Source organism: Ziziphus jujuba, chromosome 9, assembly GCF_031755915.1.
Source record: "Ziziphus jujuba cultivar Dongzao chromosome 9, ASM3175591v1".
NCBI classification, from domain to species: Eukaryota; Viridiplantae; Streptophyta; class Magnoliopsida; order Rosales; family Rhamnaceae; genus Ziziphus; species Ziziphus jujuba.
This window is the reverse complement of record NC_083387.1, coordinates 19635576-19658463: the sequence shown is the minus strand read 5'-3', so window position 1 is coordinate 19658463 and position 22888 is coordinate 19635576. Positions and strand designations below refer to the sequence as shown.

General features: G+C 30.5%; 1 protein-coding gene across 3 annotated transcripts; it reads left to right on the top strand.

Annotated features, from left to right (window-relative positions):
• Positions 1-16398: 16398 nt before the first annotated feature.
• On the top strand, positions 16399-21071 carry LOC107408240 (glutamate receptor 3.2). Of its 3 annotated transcripts, none has more exons than XM_048480086.2 (7): positions 16399-16612; positions 17111-17394; positions 17496-18841; positions 18938-19215; positions 19304-19335; positions 19419-19813; positions 20330-21071. In XM_048480086.2, coding segments are annotated over exons 1-7 (2811 nt in total). In that variant the 5' UTR covers positions 16399-16610; the 3' UTR covers positions 20804-21071. The 3 variants fall into 3 exon arrangements, with proteins under 3 accessions (XP_048336043.2, XP_048336045.2, XP_048336046.2); XM_048480088.2 differs by having other exon boundaries at positions 17062-17394; positions 20330-21070; XM_048480089.2 differs by having other exon boundaries at positions 17052-17394; positions 20330-21070.
• Positions 21072-22888: the final 1817 nt, after the last annotated feature.

Here is a 22888-nt window from a genome sequence, read left to right as displayed (position 1 = left end):
TATAGGACCATCATAGCAGTTAAATGATGGTATACCTCTCTGAATATTTGAACTAGGCTGTATTCTATCAAAGAGATATCTAAAATCTCAATATATTCTGCTTACCGAAGAAGGGGAGTCAGAGAATTTCATAAAAGTTAATTCCTATCAAGATAGATAAAAATGATTGCATGCAATGTAAGATGAGATGGAATATTTGCAGAAGAACCATATTTATGAGTTGATTGAGCTTCCAAAAGGATAGAAGGCACTAAAGAATAAATGGATATTCAAGCTAAAAAAAAAGATGGTAATGGATGTGTGGTGAAGCATAAAACCCAATTAGTCATCAAAGGTTTCCTTCAAAAGAAAGGAATTGACTTTGATGAGATTTTCTCACCAGTGTTGAAGATGACTTCGATATGAGTTATTCTTAATTTAGTAGCCTGTTTAGACCTAAAGCTTGAGCAGATGGATGTGAAAACAACATTTCTTTATGGTAATCTATAAGAGGTGATTTATATGGAGCAACTAGAAGGTTTCGAGGTTTTAGGAAAAAAGAACCTCGTTTGCAAGCTAAAAAAGAGCTTGTATGGTCTTAAGCAAGCACCTAGGCAGTGATACAAGAAATTTGAATCTTTTATGGTGAGTCAAGGATACAAAAAGACTAACGCAGAACAATGTATTTATATTTAGAGATTTTCAGATGGAAAATTCATTACATTTTTACTATATGTCGATGACATGTTGATTGTTGGATAAGATGCAATGAAAATTAGTAAGTTGAAGAAGGAAATTTCCAAGTCATTTGATATGAAGGACTTGGGACCAGCTCAACAGATTTTAAGAATACAAATAGCTCGAGATAGGAAGAATCATAAGTTATGACTATCTCAATAGAAGTATGTCAAACGAATGATAAAGAGATTTAGCATGGATAAGTCTGAATCAGTCAGCATTTCATTAGCTAACCATTTCAAGTTAAGCAAGAGATCGTGCCATTCATCTAAGTAGAGATAGAGGAGATGGCTTCAGAGCCTCATTTTTCAGCGATGGGAAGTCTGATGTATGCAATGGTATGTACTAGACCGGATTTGCTCATGCAGTTTGTATCGTGAGCAAATTTCTTTCAAATCTTGGAAAGGAACATTGGAAAGCAGTCAAGTGAATTCTCAAGTATTTTAAAGGTACATCGATTACAGGGAAGGTGATCCAATTTTAGAAGGCTATATAGATGCAAATATGGCCGAAGATTTTGATGGTAGGAAATCTACTTCAGATTATCTTTACACTTTTGTTGGAGAAGCAGTGTCATGGTCGTCAAGATTGCAGAAATGTGTAACTTTATCCATAACAAAAATAAAGTACATTGCCATAGCGGAAGTCGGTAAAAAGATATTGTGGTTAAAGCATTTACTCCATAAAATTGGCATTAAGCAAAAGGATTATAAGATATATTGTTACAGTCAAAGTGTTATGGATTTGAGCAAGAACTTGATGTATCATTCCTAGACAAAGCATATTGATAGCCGTTATCATCATATGGAGACCAAAGTAATAGTTGTTAGTGTTATCATAAAATAAAAAAATTAAACAGCATTCTAAATCTAGGATCTACACACATGCATATACTGTATTTTAAAATATGATGTACTAGCTTTTAAATATAGCCATTGACTTATTAGATCTTTTGGATCCTTTAATCTGCAAAACAGAATACAAAACCAAGAGTAGTGCTTAATGAATATTATAATAAAAACAAGGCATAAGTTAATTGGCTTTTAAAGAGAACAGGTTCTTCAGTCCAATGGGCCAACTAAAGTGTTAAGAGAGTATGTGCCCAAGGGCTCTAAATAATTCAGTCCTATTTTTGGAAAACAAACCATACAAGTGAATATGTGATTATGGTTAGTCCACAAAAAATATCTAACAATCTCTCATTTAGACTGCATAATCATTATAAGTAACAACAAATTCACTTACTATAGAATCTTCCAAATTAAAATACCATTTTATCTAAGCATATAACATGTCGATATGGCACAACAATATACCAGACTAGGTAGTAAAGATTCTTTCATTAAATCTCCCAAAACTAGATACCATTTTAACTTAGCATTTTGCATGCCATAAACTTAGTCTACGTAATAGAGATTTACTTTATCACGTGCAATCCCAAATACATGATACCATTTCATTTAAGCACGTTACGTATCGACAAGATACGACAATATACTTAAACTAGGTATTGGAGACTTACCATGGCACCTGTGGACGTACACATACACAGAGACTAAAGTCTCAAACAAAACCTGCTAGCATAAAGAGCAACAATATGTGCTACAAAATGATCCACATATATACATGTATTGCTCATAATGTAATACTCAATTATATACTACATACAACATAGACATTATTGCAGATTATAAAACTTCCACTAAGCTATAACAGTCTCAACTGGTTCACAATCCCATACAGGGACACATACTCCTCAAGCAAGTCTATAGGTTAGCCTTTCTTAGTGGGTTTGTTACCATATTGTAACAGATATGTACACAACAAAATGAGACTTTCAATAAAATAATACAGTTGGGAAATTACCACAAAATAATATTATTGGCAATATAACAAAAATGTATCCAAAAGCATGTATCATAGTCTTAAAACATACCACATACTCTGCCTTTACAATCAATGAAGCTATAAGTGTTTGTCTAATACTAATTCATAAAACAACTACTACTGCTATAATAAATAACATTTTCAATGTTAAATTTTTAAATCATCTATATATATAGACATTATAATCAACTCATAAAGATCCACTGCATTAAAGTAGTGATGCATTTATCTCAATACCAAAATGACTATTTCATAGTACACATAACTAAGACTACTCAAATATTTACTAGAACATGCCCACAATATAAACAATATATGATGTTCTGCAATCTTAAGTAAACAACAAACTTCTAAATGCAAAAGAATATTGGACTACTATTATTTGTTCTTTTTATCAATCTTTTATTCTTGGGACACAAATCTCTGTAAAGTTTATCATCAATACCATACTAGGAGATATGTGCATATTATAACTTTTCATAATCCTACCAATATAAGCTCTAACTAAGACAACTACAATACACAATTAGTCTTATCTTAAAGAATCTTTGTTTCAAGTACCAATTAAATCTCCTTAAGATCCTTTGTGTAAAAAATGGCTACATAACAATAGTTTTGTCTTAGTCAATAGGTTAATATCAATGGAAACCAATAATATGTTTTCAAAATATAGTAGTATGAATATTAAATTGCTTCCATTGACCCTTAAACATATGCACAAATCAAAAACATTCTTCTTAAAACAATTTTAGGTGACAACTTCATTATAAATTGAGATACCACTATCTCGATACTTATTAAAGACCATAAATAAATCTTTTAAGCTTACAAAATAAATTCTCATTCCGTATTGTTTGCAATCCAACTGGTTAGACCATATATATACACATTCAAATACAAAATTCTATTTAAGAAAGTAGTTCTAACATTCATATAATGCAACTCCAAATCATAATTAGCCACAATTACCTTAATAATTCTAAAAGATCCTTTGTAGATATATGAGAGAATGTCTCTTTACAGCTAGATTCCTCCTTTTGTCTAAATTATTCGATAACAAGTCTAGATTTATATCTATTTATTCAAATATTAGAGTCTGTTTTGTCTTATAGACCCATTTGCACCCAATAGGTTGCTATCTTCATGTAATTAAACTAAAAGAATAGATATTGCATTGCTTATTGACTTCCTCATAAGTGGCTAGATCTAACTCATCACTTATGTTAAACTCATGCTCTTGTAAATAAACCTTATAGTAATAAAGTATAACAGATTTTCAAACCTTATGTGACCTTTAAAGGCACACATTAGCTTCAGCTACAACCAGAATATCTCATTCTAATTTAATAGGTTCAATCTTGATTGACTATTAGTTCCACATTATTGAAACAACAAAAATCTCTAGCAAAGACATCAATAGTGAGAATCAATACACTTTTCTTTTTGAAAAAAAGCACTTTTGTACCTTTATTCTCACTAAATCTGAAACATTCTAAAAAAAAGAAAAAACATGGCCATGTTTGGCTTAACTATCATGACGGTGTGAGATGAACAATAAAATCCAAATTTCCTAAATCCTTTACATAAACCAACAAGATAACCATTAAAAGTTTTAAAGTCCAACTTCTTGATATCAGAATTATACATCATAAATTCAGCTTTACAACATCACAATAAGAAAATGTGTAAATTAGGCATTACTTGTTACTTATAAGAAAAATGGCAAATTAAATCTACCAACTGCACTATGTAAATCACAGTACAATTTCTCCTTTTAATTATGCCACTTGCTAAGGAGTGTAAGGTATTGTAAACTACTCATCAATGCCGCACTCAAATAAATTTTGAATGAAGCTAGGTTCTATTTAGTCTTGTCATATCTATCATAGTATTAACCATCTACATTAAAACTATCAACTTCTTATTATTTTGAAGCTTTATTTTTACCCTGAACTCCTCTAAAAATAATCAAGCAGTCTAACTACTTATAGACAAGCGCAACATATCCGTAACAAAGGAAGTCACTATTATAGATAATAAAATACTTATAGTCTCTTGAAACAAGTAGTGTAACTAAAACATAGACATCAATGCTATAATATAAAAAATTACTACTAATTCTGGCCCATATAAGCGCAACTACAAGAAAAACAATTACAAACGAAGGAAATCTAACATAAGCAGTAGCTAATAAGCCAACTTATTATAAAATGCCACATTAAATCTCATAATGGCCAATGTATATTGGCTTAACATTTTTTGTTATCTCTTGTTAAGCCAACAATTGACTAAATAGCAGCCAAAGTTGTACGATTCAAGAACGTATTATTTCTCCTTTGTACCAATAAAAATTGGCAGCAAAGTTCTTATGCTCATGGGCTTTAGATCTTCGCTGTCATTGCAAAAACCTTCTTGAATTTGTCTTTGATTAGTCATCATAGGAGAAGACTTAAACTTGTTTCGTTTGATATCATCCTTCTCCTTGAAGAGAATAATAATTAACTCCTCCAAACTACATTCAAACTTCCTAATATGTTGAGACTTGAACTAATATTGTTAAAAGACACAAAAAGCTTCTTATTATGGTAAAAGATATTTTTTACCAAAATCCTTATCAAGGTCCATAAAACTGATATAATAAGAGGAAAGCTTTAAGATAAGCTCATTCACACTACTAACTCCATCATACACAATAGACTTCAATAAATCCAAATAGTAGTGTTTCTCAATTTATGAAAATTGATCAATTTTCTATTTATCTCGAAGAGCTTATGCACAATATTTATAGAACATAAACCTAAAAAGTATAAAATCATGCACGTGATTCTCAATGACCATCATATAGCACTTATGCAACTGCTTGAAGTCTTTATACAACATTTAAGCTTGGCAGTACTATAATTATTTGGTATTTCCGATGGACCAATTTTCAAAACCATATCTAGCTTTATAAGAGTCAAACATTATCAAAATCTTTCTTGATTTCTAATAATTAGTTTATTCAAATTTATCATGGCATTTATTGACAAAATATTAGAAGTGCTTCCAGTTGTGAAATAGTAAATAACAAGAATGTAATACATCACAAGACTATGCTAATGCTATCTTTGTAGCTCTCACAATCATATTAAAACACATAATATTGCTAGGGTCCTCATAGCACAAAGGATACTCATATACGGAACAGGAATAGTCAACCAAATCACCATAATCACATGCATTAAACATTATCATAGTATTCATAGTATTCAATCAACTTCCATTGCCATTTCAAATGGACCAATTTTCAAAACCATATCTAGCTTTATGAGAGTCAAACATTATCAAAATATTTTATGATTTCTAATAATTAGTTTATTCAATTTTATCATGGCATTCAGTGACAAAATATTAGAAGTGCTCCTAGTTGTGAAATAGCAAATAACAAGAATGCAATACATCACAAGACTATGCTAATGCTATCTTCATAGCTCTCCTAATCATATTAAAACACAAAATATCAATGGGGTCCTCATAGCACAAAGGATACTCATATATGGACCAGGAACAGTCAACCAAATCACCATAATCACATGAATTAAACTAAGTTATGAACAGGGTAACTTAGAACCTACGATTCATTGTATTCAATCAACTTCCATTGCTAATTCAAATATCCTACCAAGTAATTAACTACTGACAGGGTAGTCTAATAAGCCATATGGACTTTGGATCAAAAATGGGAGAGAATATAATTTATATCGGCAATTTCATGAAATAGGCAAGTTAAGTTTCACGACAGATATATACTTAGAATCCTATCCACGATGCCAACTCCAAGTTGACACCCATAAATTAAACAAATTAAACCTCACTATAGGTAAGTACATAAAATTACATTTACTATATTAACTTCTATTACATTGGCAATTTCATGATATGGAGAAATTAAGTCTCACAACAAGTGAATAACTTAAAATTTTACACCACTATGCGAACTAGGCGTTAAGCCTCATGACAAAGTTGTTAGGTTACTGGACTAATTATTCTGGATTACTTGTTCTATCACCTGAGATAGTTTATGCAAAGCCAAGAAACCATTGCTTATCAAACCAACATTTATACAATATGGTATGGTCTGGAAAGACAACAAATAAGCCTTGCAGCTGGGTTTTTCCTAATACTGGAAAGCCATTACAAATCAAAGTGATTAACAGAGTCATTAATCAAATAAACAAAGATAAAGTATGAGAATATTGCATTGATATCTTCCTTGCAGCACTAAAATTGCTTCTATATGAAGTTCCCTTATAGGTATGTTCTGTTCAAAGACCACCAGAAGAATCTCAACTACAATGATCAACACAGTTGCATCTAATGTAAGTACAACACGAAAACAAATTTAAAGGCACCAAATGCAAATATATATATATATATATATATATATATATGTAAAGGTTTTCGATTGATCTTGAACTATATAAGTTGTCAAATTATTTGATGCTGCTGCAGGGAACATTGCCATTCTCCCAAACCAAGCAAAGATTGTGTATTTCTCTCATCCACATACATATTCTGGGTTAGTTGCAGTGGCACTAGTCAAGAAGTTGCACTCAAGTCCTTGGACATTCGTGTGGCCATTTACTCCATGATGTGGGCTGTTACTTTAGCTTTTTTCCTCATAATTGGAGAGGTTATGTCAATTCTTGAACATAGAATGGATAACAAGTTTGGAGGCCTCCTAAGAAACAAATCATAACAATTCTCTGGTAAGTATTTCATACATTATTGAATACTTGCATGTCTTTCCATTTGAATATTAACTTGACCCATCATTCCTTTTCTGGCAAATTTTCCTTTTGTATTGCAAGTTTAGCTTTTCTACTCTGTGTTTTACACATAGTAAGTTCTCCACTATAGCAATAGATATATAACATATATATGATATGTTGTTCCCAAATAGCTTTATCAACTATGGATGTCTCTGGAAAACTTTTAGGGGAAAACATGGTGTGCACGTTAGGTTGGGTTATACTACTCATCTAGCTATTTATGATTCTAATCATAAGTTCCAACTATATTGCTAGCCTAACATCAATCCTCATAGTACAATAGCTATCATCGCCAATCACTAGAATTGATAGTTTATTAATGATTGATGAACCAATAGGATACCATTCAAGTTCTGTTGCTCAAATTGAAGATAACTTTTCATTAAAATAAATGAGATAACTACAAATTAAAAACTTAGTGCTAGACTAAATTCATAAAAGATAATAAAAATATTATTAAAATTAAAATTTCACAAATAATTTTTTTACATGCAAGTGGGAGCCTGAGAAAGAGGGAGAATTCAGGTATGAAAGAATTGATTTTGTTTGGTGTTTTGGGCAAAGAGTAGGACATAGAAACCAATTTATGAATAGACTCATTGGTTCTGAGAAACTAAAACAATTTGATAATATAAAATAATATTTGGTTAGTGAAAAAGAAGACCATAAACAAAATGAAAAAAAAAAGTGTAACAACGATGATGAGTCGTTATTTTTTATTTTTTATTTATAGTTAAATGAGAAGGAGAATGAGTTGGAAAGCCAAAATTAAAAGTTAGTTTATTTAATTTTGATTGGCATGGACACTTACATTGAGAGACAATTTATAGTAATTCTGTGTACACGGATACATATATAGAGAGAGAAAGAATAATTATCTAGTAAAGATATTATGATGTTATAAAGTCAAGATATAATACAAAAAATCAAGCTAAAGTGAAAATGATCAATTTATCCTAACTGATTTAAATTGTATTCTAACTTTATAAAAATCAGAGTATTTTGACTGGTTTAGAATTGTTTTAATATATATATATATATATAGATATAAACAAAATATTTAAGATGCTTACATCATCAAGTGAAAAATTTGAGGACGCATGCTTATTCTTAAAAAGATAGTTATATATTTTGAATTATAACTTCTATCCTTTTAAGAATATATATATCTTAGAGTTAAATATGCAAATACTTACACTATAAAAAGATTTTATATATATATATATATATAGTTTTGCTATGGTAAGAGATCTATAAAAGACTTACAGAGAGGGAAAAGCCACATCATCAAATATCAATAAAAAATTGCATGATCAACTTTACCCTAAATTTCAAAAAAGAAAAAAAAAAAAACAAAAACAAAAAAAGAGCCACTCTCTTTCGAAACGGGAAAAATCACATCATCAAATATCAGCCTAGTCAATTTTAAAAAAAAAAAATGCTTACTCAACCTTGCCCTAAATTTATTATTAAAAAAAAAAAAAAAGCTATTCTCTTTCAATACGAAAAAAGCTACATCATCAAATACCAGCCCAATTATTTAAAAAATATTACTCACTTAGTTTTTTCCTAATTTCTTTTTTAACAAAAAAAAAGCCACTCTTTTTCAAAACGCCACTTTCGTTCAATTGATTTTCACTCACTTTTCTCTCTTCTGGACCATAATTGAACCAGTCTGACAAGAACTAGCTTCATCGTTCTAACTGCTTCTCCTACTATTCCATAAAAAATGCTTCAGATTTTCAAGCTGGTTCGATGGATGTTCATTAAAGAACATTATTTTAATTATAGTCAGGGAAAAATCTTCTTTTTCATGACAAATATTGTTCATCAACATTAGAAAGAATCAAAAAACATTTGAAGACAATAATTCCATTTAAAAAGTTCACTCAAAATTTATAAATTTCCAAACAATTTTTTCCCATTAATTATTAACAAAAGTTATAAAATTTTCAATTTTTATGCAAATACATAAGGAAAATCATAAACTTTTCACAAAAATTAAAAATTTTGTCAATAAAATAAGATTCTTTAACAAGTTCAGTTCTAAATTTAAATACAATGAGCTGAATCTCCAAACTCTACAAGTGAAATAAGAAACCCATACAAATGCATGGAAAATATTGTCAATATAAGCTTTTTCATTTAAATATATATATATGCAAAAAATTAAAAAGATAATATTATATATATATATTATATATATTTTATTATTACCAAGCTAGAAGATGGAGTGAAGGACCAAAAATAAAAAAAGTCCATATATTTCATATAAAAAATAGAATAAACTCATTACAAAAGGTCCAAAGCTATAGTTGGTAAAAAAACTAGTAATTTGTATTCAAATTGAGAAAAATCCTGTTTTATTTGGCTAATTAGTGAAATAGCTTTAATGTAGAAAATGATGAAGTTAGACTTTCATGGTTATAAAAGTTAACAGAATGCTTATGATGCCACTTTAAAATATAGGTGAAAAACTTTTCTTAACTTTCATCGCCTATGTAAGAATAACTAAATAGATTATAAATGGATATAAAGTACATTTTTACACCCTATTGTTAAAAGGGCTAAGAAATTCCATGAACGCTGACTTTGTTATTTCTCCTTTTCATGCACATATTAAGAACATGATTATGAAAATCAACCAATTACCATAATATATTAAAAACTTTTACCAATTTAATCCACTATATTATATGCATAACGACAATAAATAATAAATAAATAAGAAAAAGTAATGAACATAAATGATAAAATCCAAAAAGACTTGAAAAACAAAATGTGCCAAATGCTTTGATCTTGTATCTCTCATGAACAACCCTCTTAATCTAAAACATATCGATAAATAATATAATAACACAAGTTTATCGACAATCACAATAATATCTATTTTAATAAATTATATGCATGGTTAACATAAGAAATGAACAACAAAAATAAATAAATATGCAACTTCAGATGAGTCTTTTTCTAACAAATATGAGAACCAACGTTAAGCAAAACTTTCTCTTGAATCTTCATCTGAAGTAGTATATTTATCATCAATATTAGGCCTACAATACAATAGAAAAAAATAAGATTATAATAGTCAAAATTTTCTTATGATGCAAATTGATTGAGATAATAAAATGTACAAAATATTACAATTTAAGTAATTTTGGACAATTTCAAATATCATGTGACTATCCACAAAGTCCACAACCACAACAAAGTCTATTTCTTGTAGATGACATGTCTTTCAAAGGTTTTAATCTTTTACCACATATTTTGCACTCACATCTAAAGGATTATTATGTTGGTACTTTGATGCTCTTTAGTACTTTTCCGGCCTATTAAATTTTGGATATCATTTTAACATCATTATTATCATGATTAACCATTTCAACTTTGTGGCATAATAATTCAATGTTCTCCAATAAAAAAGTTTATACTCTAATAAGTTAAGATGCTAAATCCATTAAAAGAAATGACATATAAGACAACTTTGCATATCTTGTCATCAAATATGTATTATGTACTTCATTGATTTCTCCACTACTATTATCACATACTTCACCAACCTTTGCACTTTTTGTCCATCTTTTCAATATGTATTAATTTGGTAATTGAAATATTTGCTTGATACAAAAAAAGCCAAAATATGCTTGCATAGGATTCTTTAGGACTTAATTTGTTTACAGCTACATGCTAAATAAAATAAATGCTTGTTGTAAGTAAACTTTCAAGACCTTGATGATGAACTTACATCAACTTTCTAGGCAGAATAAATTATCAACTCTTCATTCTCTGAAATGCAATTTACACAATAAGCATGACTTTCAAATATCTCCTTTTGGAAAAGCATGAAAATTATCTTTATGTACACTTTCACCATTTCCATCTCCATTGGCCATGAACATTTCAACATTTGTTGTTCATTTAGATCAACATGATCACTAATCAACTCTTGATACCATTGATGGCTAATAGCTCTATTAAATCGTATTATAAAGTTCATTAAAGAATCTTTCTTCGAAATGTACCTTTTGAAAAATGATTGTGAGCTTTTTGGTTTTTGGCTGCTTAATATACTTGCACTAAGAATGTGATTCAAATACGCAAGAACCCATCTATCATGTATCTCGAACATCTGATGTAGCCATAGATTAGCTAATCTCAATAAATCAAACCATCTTTCTTCAAACTCTTCATTATTTTCAAAATTGAAAATGACACTTTTGAACAAATAGTAACATTCGACAATTGTTGAAACAATTCTTTCAAAAAATTTGTCTGGAATATGCCAAATACAATATCGATGTCATGTTATTAGAAGAACTTGAGCAATGGCTTGTTTCATTGAAGGATCTTGATCTGTAATAATCATTTGAGGTGGATCTTTTAGCATTGCATCCAACCATTTATTGAAAAACCAAACAAAAAAGACTCAACTTTTTCATCACTTAGAAAGCCACTTCCAAATATGATCGTTTGCCCATGATGATTGATATTTGTAAGTGGTGCAAATATCTTATCATGTTTATTAGTGTTGTATGTTGTATCAAAGATTACGATAACTCTAAAGAAATTTTATGATCTCCTAGAAAAATAAATCTACCTAAGAATATCATAAAAATATGCTATTTTCATCAGTTTCATACGCAAAATAAAAAGGATTTTTTTTTTCTTTTTTGGAAGAAAAAAACTTGATCAATAACTCTACATTGAATTCCTTCCCTTCATCTTTTATATTACTACCAAAATCTCTGAGATCTTTCTCTGTGCATCCAATATTTTGAAGACCACCAAATTCGATTTCCATTATCCGTACTTGTAGACATATTGGTACATTTGCCTCTGATAATTGTTAAGTCAATACTCTTTTTGCAATCGATACACCTCTATGAAATCTTAATAAATGAACTTTTGTTGTTATCGAAAGTTCATGATTATGTTCGTCTACAAATGAAATGAGTCACAATCCAGTTTGGCCCTATTTGCCACTTTACCATTGCTAACCTAGCTTTACATCCCAATCAAATGACACCTCTATGCCTTTCACCAGACCGTTTTGCAGTCTATTCACAATTCCTTTGATAGTTTTCGTTTGTTTGTCCTTCTTTAAAAATAAATTTGTTTCCAACATAGTTCATTTATCTCTTTCTTTTCTTCGTTAGAACTCATCCTTGCCTTGAATCTACATTTTCTTGTATATGAATTATAAACACCAAAAGCTTCTTCAATTGATTGAAATTATTGACCAACCTTAATTTTTTGTGTATATGAATTATAAACACCAAAAGCTTCTTCAATTAATTGAAACTATTGACCAACCTTAATTTTTCGTTCTTCTACAAGATGTGGGATATATGTTTGTATAGGCATGATTCTGGAAAGAGTTAGTTAAAATAGGCTAATTTATTAAATTATATACATAAACATAAGAAAAATATATATATTAAAAAGAATACATTACAACTAAATACGTAAGTAGACATTAACTAAGCATGAAAAAGCTAGTAAAAACAAAGCAATTAAAAACACAGTAGATCCTATAATTATTGGATATGCATAATTCACTATGGTAGTCTTTATGTAGATTATATGTAATTTCCAATATCTATCGCCAAATTCTTCTCTTAATTCCCTTGTCATATACATTTTAAAAACCACATAAAGGCAATTTGATTGCACGAGGAATCTACCTCATATTTCTTGTCTCTCTTCTGTAAACTGAAAATATATATACGATAAAAAAAAAACATTAATTCAAATGAGTCCAAAAAACAACCAACTAGGATTCTAACTAAGAGGAGGAAAAGAAAAAATTAACCTAATTAAGGAAGAGGATCAGCCATAAGAAAAAAGAAAGAGCTATATAGCTAACGTAATTTAAAATTTTATGTCCCGATCAAACATGTACGAATAAATGAAAAAAAAATCATTAATAGTTATTTAGGGTTAAGCGTACAGCTCACTTAAAAATAAATAAATAAAATAACAATAAAAACAACAAGAAATAAAATAAAATAAAAAAGAGGTGTAACCTTTTAGAGGTGCTGCTTGTTCTGGCCATACTAGTTCAACTATGATACAGAAGAGAAAAAGGCGAGAGAGACTCAATTGAGCAAGAGCAGTGATTTTTTCCTCTCTATAAGACTTATAAATCTTTTATCATAGTAAAATTATATTATATATATATATATATATATATTATAAGGACAATGTAAGAATTCTATGATAGCCTTTGAGACTGACCATACCATAAATTTAGATAGATCTTTCTATTGTCCTTTGGTAATTAAGGAAAAAGAATGGAATTAAGAATTCTATGATAGCCTTTGAGACTGACCATACCATAAATTTAGATAGATCTTTCTATTGTCCTTTGGTAATTAAGGAAAAAGAATGGAATTGATTGAAATATATATATATATATAGTCAGTCTCAATTAAAGTTCGTTTTATTTTATTAAACTAAGGTTCATCATTGGTGATCATTGAATTATGTTAAAAGCTAAAATTTAAATTCAAAGAGTAGTCAACTATGGATTTAGTGACGTGCTAAAACTATATTTAGAAAAAATAAATCCTGTTGAGATTCGGCGACTAAATAATATAATTTTAAATTTTAACCTTTGATATAATACGATGGCTAAAAAAGAAAAATCTCATGTTAGTCTTGATATTAGGAATTTTATTTGAGTCTTATATATATATATATATATATATATGTATGTATATATGTATATGTCTTTTATAGTGAAAGATGCAAACAAAAATGAAAAATGATTAAGAGTGGAGAAGAACCGAACCATATAAGGGGTGGGATTAAAAAGTTTTTTAAATCAGTTGTCAATATTATCTTGATAAAATTGACAAGTGGTTGAATGTAAGTGCCAACACAAAAAAATAAATAAATAAATAAATAAATAAATAAATAAATAAATTATAGAAGGTGATCGAGAAGTGAAAACTTTTAAAGCAAATAACTATGTTAATCTTTATAAAAAGTTCAAAGTTAAGCATAGGAAAAAAAATTTTAAAAAAATATTATTTATTACTATTAAAGAATGATCATTAGTAGAATTTATATGTCATATGATAATTTAAATAATTATCATTAAATTATTTATTTTTATAAATTTTTAGTAAAAAAATAATAAAATCAAATATCTCAATTAAAAGCTGCTATATAAATTGGAGTCGTAATCAATAAGTAACAAATAACAAGATTAAAAAATGAAATATTACAATTTTTGTAAAAAAGAATTATATATATATATATATAGAGGGATTTAAAAAGTCAACATGAGAAAGCTTCTATTGGGGGAAGAACTTATCCCACTGTCTTCGATGGTATGTAAAAGAAAATTTTGGATGTACCATAAAAGAGGCAGAGTATAAGAGAGTATGAGAGTATGAGTTATCGCCATTATCATGGAGAATATTGTCGTGTAGAGTAAAATTATCCTATTTAGATTCTTGATTTTTATTTTGAATTGAGGGTAAATTAATTAAATTTTAAAGTTCTTAATGAAAGAGTTAATTAATTAAACCGAAAATATAAGCATATCAAAGAGTGAACCAAATGACCCAAAAAAAAAATATATTAAAGAGTGAACTATATGTGTATTTGTTTCTCAAAAGCGATTAAAATATATAAGTGAATATTTTGTCAAAATTGAAAATTTTTTAATATATATGTTAAAAAATGTTATAAAACATCCATAGTGCACAAGAAATAATTTGATACACGCTATAATTGAAAACATCACTAAGATTGAAAATAACATCAATTTAGGCAGCACGTTGAAATTAAGGCAGTTTTATATAATATCAAAACGAAGCACCACAAACAAACATCATAGTATTAGTTAATAATTAAGTTAACGCATTATATTATATGGTATTAAGATCGTTAAGATATGCTATAATGTTTTGTTTTAAGAAAACAGCAGACCTCCACTTTCAGTTAGTGCATGCCTCGGATTTTCAGAGATCATCATTATCAAAGGACCACCAGCCTCCACCACAAATCTACAAACTAAAAACCTACCTCCCACTTGTTGGGTTACCTTTTTTTTCTTTTTTATTATTTTTCACACGAAGTGGAAGAAACAGTCATTATTTCATTGACATCCTCTAAGATATTTTCCATGTTTTTTGTATGTTTAAAGTCCCACCCATCTGCCATGGATGGAATGCCCAACAAAATAAGACCACCAAAAAAAAAAAAAAACCAAAAACAAAAACAAAATTAATGGAACTAGGAGAATTTCCTTTTCTTTTTTTAGTTAACTAGGAGAATTTATTCAATAACATATACAGCTTCCCGTATATGTCAGCCTAGCTAGGTTGATCCACCATCAAATAAGACAAACGTCCCACTTGCAAAAGGTGAATAAGAGAAGTATCTCACACAGAGAGAGAGAGAGAGAGAGAGAGAGAGAGAGAGAGAGAGAAGCTTGAACCATAACATATAATTTTATAAAAATATAAATTAATTACCAAAAGTTTGGGTTATATGTGGCTGATGTTTCTTTTAATGTTATTTCTTAAAAATATAAAAATAACAATAAAAATAAAATAGTTTTCATGCCTGTTTTTCCAATGAAGACAAACAAATGCAAGCCAGATAGACATCATCTTGAAGTACTGTTTTTCTTGATCCTAGCATGATTTTACCTGTTAGAGGGATTAATACAAGCTTAGCCCCAAAAAAATTAAAGAAAGATAATAAAATAGCCCCAAAAAAAAAAAAAAAAAAAAAAAAAGCATCGATGGCATCATCATTTTAGATCAAATTGACCTAGGAATATATAACACGATACCATCAACATCTACCATTATTTTCAAAGAGACGGCCATGTTAAAGAAAAGAGAAAAATATATATATATATATATATATATATATATATATATATATATATATATATATATATATATTTATATATTCTAAATAGACTCCCTTGGCCTACTATATTCTAAACCCTCCACCTTAAACTTTTCTTTCCCACTTACTCCCGTTATCTCCTGTTACATCCATTTGATTGTTGAAAAGTGACTCACCCCAAAAAGAACCAAAACCATTACACTGCTGCTTAAAAACTGTGCCAAAAGACCAATTTTGGAAGTTGTTCTTTCTCTCTGATTTAAAACATTCTCTAATCATATTATTCATTCCTTCTTCTCATCCCTCAAGCTAAATACTCTCATGTGAGTTTTCTCTTTCTCAAACATTATTTTATTCCATGCTTTTCACTTTCCATTCCTTAAATGGAGCTTCCATTTTACTTTGTTTTTCACTTTCTCTTCCATGCCAGATGGCTCTGTTCCCCAAATTTTTCTACCTTATCCTCTCCTTCATATGAGATTCATGATTTTGTGTACTTCATATAAGTGTACTCCATGTAGTTACCAGAGTTTCACTTTTTCCTTCAATTTGCTTAGATTCCACTTTATAGAAGGAAAAGATTTGCATTTTTGACTGGTTTTTGTCTGTCAGTTGCTTGAGTTCTAAGCAGCCTAAATATTAAACTATTATGTAGCATCTGTCATCTTCAAATTGGTATTTCTTCTTTTTCTTCAATCACCAAAAACTTTATAGCATTTTCTAGTATATAAAATTCTTGTAATAATGTTACTTAGCATTTAGTTATTTTTAGGTTTGCTAAACTTGGACAAAGTACCTAAAACTCTCCAAGTGGAAAATAGGTTGGGATCTAATTCCATCAGTATAACAATGGTGAAACTGGTTCTTCTCCTTTCAATCTTCATTGTCTGCTATGGAGAAGTCTCATCAGGAGGGACTTCAAGACCAAAGGTGGTGAATATTGGAGCTATTTTCACATTAAGCACCATTAATGCAAGAGTCTCAAAGATTGCCATTGAAGCTGCTGAGCGGGATGTGAATTCTGACGAGAGCATTCTTGGTGGAACTAAATTGTCCATTTCTTTCCATGATTCCAATTTCAGTGGATTCCTTGGCATCATTGGGGGTACTTGTTATCTTGTATTCTTAATTTTTATTTATTTATTTTTTCCCTCAGCAACAAAATATTTTCAGGGATAATTATTCTATTTTGCCTTTTGACAACAGCATTGAGATACATGGGATCTGATACAGTTGCTATAATTGGACCACAAAATTCTGTAATGGCTCATGTACTTTCACATCTTGCAAATGAACTACATGTTCCATTGTTATCATTCACAGCACTAGATCCCTCCCTAACACCTCTGCAGTACCCTTATTTTGTTCAAACGGCACCCAATGATCAGTACCAGATGGCTGCCATTGCAGAGATGGTGAGCTATTTTGGTTGGTCTGAGGTTATAGCGATTTTCAGCGATGATGATCAAAGCAGGAATGGTGTTACGTCATTAGGTGATAGACTCGCCGAAAGGGGCTGCAAAATCTCATACAAAGCAGCACTTCCACCTGATCCAAAAGCAACAAGAAATGAGGTTAAGGATCAACTGGTCAAGATTCGTTTGATGGAGTCTAGAATAATAGTCCTACACACATTCTCCAAAACAGGACTCAAGGTTTTCGATGTAGCACAAGAGCTTGGAATGATGGAAAAAGGGTATGTTTGGATAGCGTCAAGTTGGTTATCTACTGTTTTGGATTCAACTTCGCCGGTTTCTCCAAAGATTGCTAACTCCATTGAAGGAGCTCTCACGCTTCGACCACACACCCCCAATTCGAAGAGAAAAAGGGATTTCATTTCAAGGTGGGACAAACTCAGTGATGGCACTATTGGTTTGAACCCATATGGTCTGTATGCTTATGACACAGTTTGGGCGCTTGCTCATGCTTTGAGACTGCTTTTGGACAAAGGAGTAAACATTTCATTCTCCAAATATACAAATTCTGGCAATCTTGATGCAGGAGGGACTATGAATCTCGAAGAATTGAGCATTTTTGATGCTGGAGAGCAATTGCTAAAAAACATATTGGCAACAAATATGGCAGGTCTAACTGGTCCTCTTCGATTTCGTCCAGACAGAGCTATTATAAATCCTGCTTTCGAAATCATCAATGTGATTGGAAATGAGTATAAGAAGATTGGATACTGGACTAATTATTCTGGACTATCTGTTGTGTCCCCTGAAACACTCTATGCCAAGCCACCGAACCGTTCCGTTTCAAACCAACATTTAGACAATGTAATATGGCCAGGAGGAACAACAGACAAGCCTCGCGGTTGGGTTTTCCCTAACAATGGGGAGAAACTACGAATTGGAGTACCTTACCGTGTAAGTTACCGGGACTTCATATCCCAAGTAAATGGTACCGATGTAGTCCAAGGATATTGCATTGATGTATTCCTTGCTGCTATAAAGTTGCTTCCATATGCAGTTCCATACAAGTTCATTCTGTTTGGAGATGGTCAACAGAATCCAAACTATCAAGACCTTGCAAACATGGTTGCTTCAGGTGTAAGTAGAACCCGGAAACAATAATAAAGTATAACAAACACTCATCAATATGCAGAACTATGAAGTTTTAAATTGATCTTAAATTATGTTATGCAGGAATTTGATGCTGCAGTAGGTGACATAACAATCGTGACGAACAGAACAAGGATTGTGGATTTCACTCAACCTTATATAGAGTCGGGGCTAGTTGTGGTGGCACCAGTCAGGAAGTTGAGTTCAAGTGCATGGGCATTTTTGAGGCCATTTACTCCAATCATGTGGGCTGTCACTTCATCTTTTTTCCTCATAGTTGGAGTAGTTGTATGGATTCTTGAACATCGAAAAAATGACGAGTTTCGAGGGCCTCCTAAGAATCAGATTATCACAGTTCTATGGTGAGTACTTTATACATAAAAAAAGCACGTAGATTTTTCAAAACTTGTCCATTCTTCTTTATGACAAATCTTTTCCTATTTTTTGCAGGTTTGGCTTTTCTACTTTGTTCTTTGCACATAGTAAGTTCTCCACTCCGGCAATATACTATGTTGTTTCCAAAAGTTGAATACCAATTGTAGATATATATTTTGCAAACTTACAGGAGAAAACACAGTGACCACACTTGGTCGAATCGTGGTGCTCATCTGGCTTTTCGTGGTTCTGATCATAAGCTCGAGCTATACTGCTAGCTTGACATCAATCCTCACAGTAGAACAGTTAATATCACCCATCAACGGAATTGATAGCTTGATAATGAACAATGAACCAATAGGATACCAAGTCGGCTCTTTCGCTCAGAACTATTTGAGTGAAGAACTTGACGTCCCAAAATCAAGACTTCTTGCTCTTGGCTCACCGGAAGAATATGCTACTGCGCTTGAGCAAGGAATTGTTGCTGCTGTGGTGGATGAGCTATCATATATCGAACGCTTCCTCTCAAACTACTGCAAGTTCTCAATAAGAGGCAATCAATTCACCAGAAGTGGATGGGGATTTGTAAGCATCTCAACTTCATTGATTGCATAATTTCATCTTGGCATTTAGAAGTTGGTTTAGTACTTCTGGTATTTTTATCTAAATTTGCAAACAAACACTTAGAAACTCTATTCTAGAAAGAGCTGATTTCAAATAATCAACAAAAGCAAATGGCATAACTAGAAATTAAGTGAAAAATAAGTGGCTAGAAAAGAGAACAATAAGGTTGCACTTGGAATTCTACCTCAAAGAACACAATTTCAAATTTTTGATTACAAAATTTTATCTTGGCATTTAGAACAAAGTTTACTTCAGGTCCTTTAAAAATTTGCAAACAAATAATCAACAAAAACAAATGGTCTAAATAGAAATTAAGTGAAAATAAGTGACTAGAAAAAAGCATAATTAATAACAGGTAGCTCGTTATGAAAAACTAATAATGTTATACTTGGAATTCTAATTTTCTACATGTTTATTCTGTTTTGCTATTTGCATTTCCTACTCAATTGATTTTTCTGACCATATGTTTTCCAATAGGCATTTCCAAAAGACTCTCCTTTAGCCATCGACATGTCAACCGCCATTCTTGCTCTATCGGAAAATGGCGAACTCCAAAAGATTCACAATAAATGGCTGTCAAGAAAGGCTTGTGATTCACAAGGCTCCAATCTTCCATCAGAACAGCTTCAGTTACAGAGCTTCTGGGGTCTGTTCCTCATCTGTGGTAGCGTATGCGTTTTCGCCCTGTTAATGCATATGTGCTTGATGATGCGAAAATTCAGCCAACAAACCCCTGGAGTTTCTGAGCTTTCTAGACATGGAAGCAGTACTCCTTCAGAACGCTTACAGACTTTCATGTCATTCATTGATAAGAAAGAAGATCAACCAGTAAAGAGGTCAAAAAGAAAGCGGAAGGATACATTACCAAGTGTCTATGAGAAAGAAGATGAATACATTAATATATCCAAGAGAACACATATGGGAACTTCCCAGAATGGGTACAGTGGATGAAACTTAAACTTCATTAGCTATACATTCTCTTACTCTAATTTTACCCATTTTCTCTCCACGTTCACAAGCTATTTTGATCATGTTTTTGGTTGTAAAAAAATACTATGGTCAAACTGTCAATGAGCAAAGATCCTAAAACAGCAAATTTTCAAGTCTTTTTATCTACTTAAAGAGAAAATATTAGATAGAACAAAGTTTCTTGCAGACAGGCCTTGATGATGGGCATTTTTAACTTCATGATTAAATTACTGGAGTGCCACCGATCAATCTTGGTATCAAATACACAATGCTATAAATTTTCAATGAAGAAGCATCATTGTCCTTCTACCATGTAGTGATAGTGTCGTTGTTCTTTGAAACTCATTTTTTGTTTCAGAACATGTAGAACATTTTTTAGCATTGAGCTCTTAGAAAGAAAAAACTCCTAGGACTTTAATTTTACTGGGCAATTCTAACTTTATAAGTTTCATGCTAAACAAATTAAATTTTAGTTTAATACTAATCAATATATTAAACGTAAAAGAGAACAAATTAAATTTTCGTTTAATACTAATCAATACATTAAATTTTTCAGAATTCAACCATTATGCAACTTACAAAAGCAGCATAAATATATTAAATGTAAAAAACAAAAATAATAAGGCCTTCATACTAATCAACCACATCAGAAAAAACAAATTAAATTTTAGTTTAATAGCGGTTTTCTTTATAAGTGTATTATATAGGACTTCATACCAGCATATTTCACTTGAGATTTTTTTTTTTTTTTTTTTTCCTTTTTCCCCTCTCTTTTTGGGGGACTTAATAAAGTAATTTCACTAAGAACCAGTAGCATTAAACAATAAACTATTTATATTTTCTTCATCTCTGCTCCCCCTCTTTGGGGAAACATTCATATCTTTTTTACTAACAAAATATATTTAATATATATTTATTTATTTCTAGGAATCTTGGGCTATATGATGGATGATATAAATGACTTCCTGCTATTTACGAAAGAATAAAGTAGAGTTATATTTTATACTTCAGTAAATAATTCCACATTTGATGAATTTATATATTTATACATATATGTATTTATTAATTTTCACTTCTATGAAATTTATCTATTTAGTAACATATATAAAAAAAATATATATATATTTAGGTATTTTTTTCAATACTCCTACATACTCTCTTATATCAGATAATTTTTTTTTTAAATATGTAAAATATCTTATTTTATTTTATCTTATAGCTCTCTTATATAAAATATTTTATATGTCCACATAAGATAATTAGCACCAAAAAAAAAAAAACCTCATTATAAGTGATAATCACATGTTGATTGTTTTGTGCAAAAATAAATAAATAAATAAATGTTGATCAAAAAAATATTTGAACTAACTAATGAATTTTTTTGGGGCTTTTCCAAATATTAAAGTTGTTGAAGTGTAAAGACATGAAAACCAAGCACAAAACTGAAGCGACTAAAGAAAGGAAGATGAAAAGCTATTGGACAGCAACATAAGGGCGTAGCTCTGGCTTAAGAGAGTCGCGACCCTTTTGCCAAGGCCACAACATTGGTCAGGTGGAGTTGCAGCTCCGATTCAGACCTAATGCAGTAACAAAACCCAAGAGTTGGAATAGCAGCGCTACAACGACCATGGAAAAGCATCGAGAGCACCATGGCATCCAACTCGAAAGGCCACGGCTATATAGCAAGCCTTTGACGAGTTCTTGTATTTTTACTCTTTTGTCGTTGTTTTAGTGGGTTTTTTTTAGCCCTCATTTTCATTATGAATGTGATCTAAGTTTGTAAAACTTAGAGAGAGATTAAGAGACTTGACAAAAGAGAATAAGAAAGAGTTCTTCACCATCTTTGTAAAACCTCCAAGATTGATAATGGATTTTAAATGGGTGTGCTCCGTGGATGTAGGGATCACATCGATCGTTGAACTACATTAAAATTTCTTATCGTCTCTTTTATTTTCTGTTGTTTTTATGTGTATGCTTTTATTGTTTCATTATTTTATATTGGCCATCAATCCCAAGATCCAAAAGAAATTGGGAATAAGCCCCAATTTTTCCCTAACAATTGGTATT

Excerpts from the sequence above, each read along its gene's own strand:
- LOC107408240 (XM_048480086.2), top strand. Across the intron at positions 18,842-18,937 it reads CAAACATGGTTGCTTCAGGT|GAATTTGATGCTGCAGTAGG; the intron begins GTAAGTAGAACC and ends TATGTTATGCAG. Across the intron at positions 19,336-19,418 it reads TACTTTGTTCTTTGCACATA|GAGAAAACACAGTGACCACA; the intron begins GTAAGTTCTCCA and ends GCAAACTTACAG.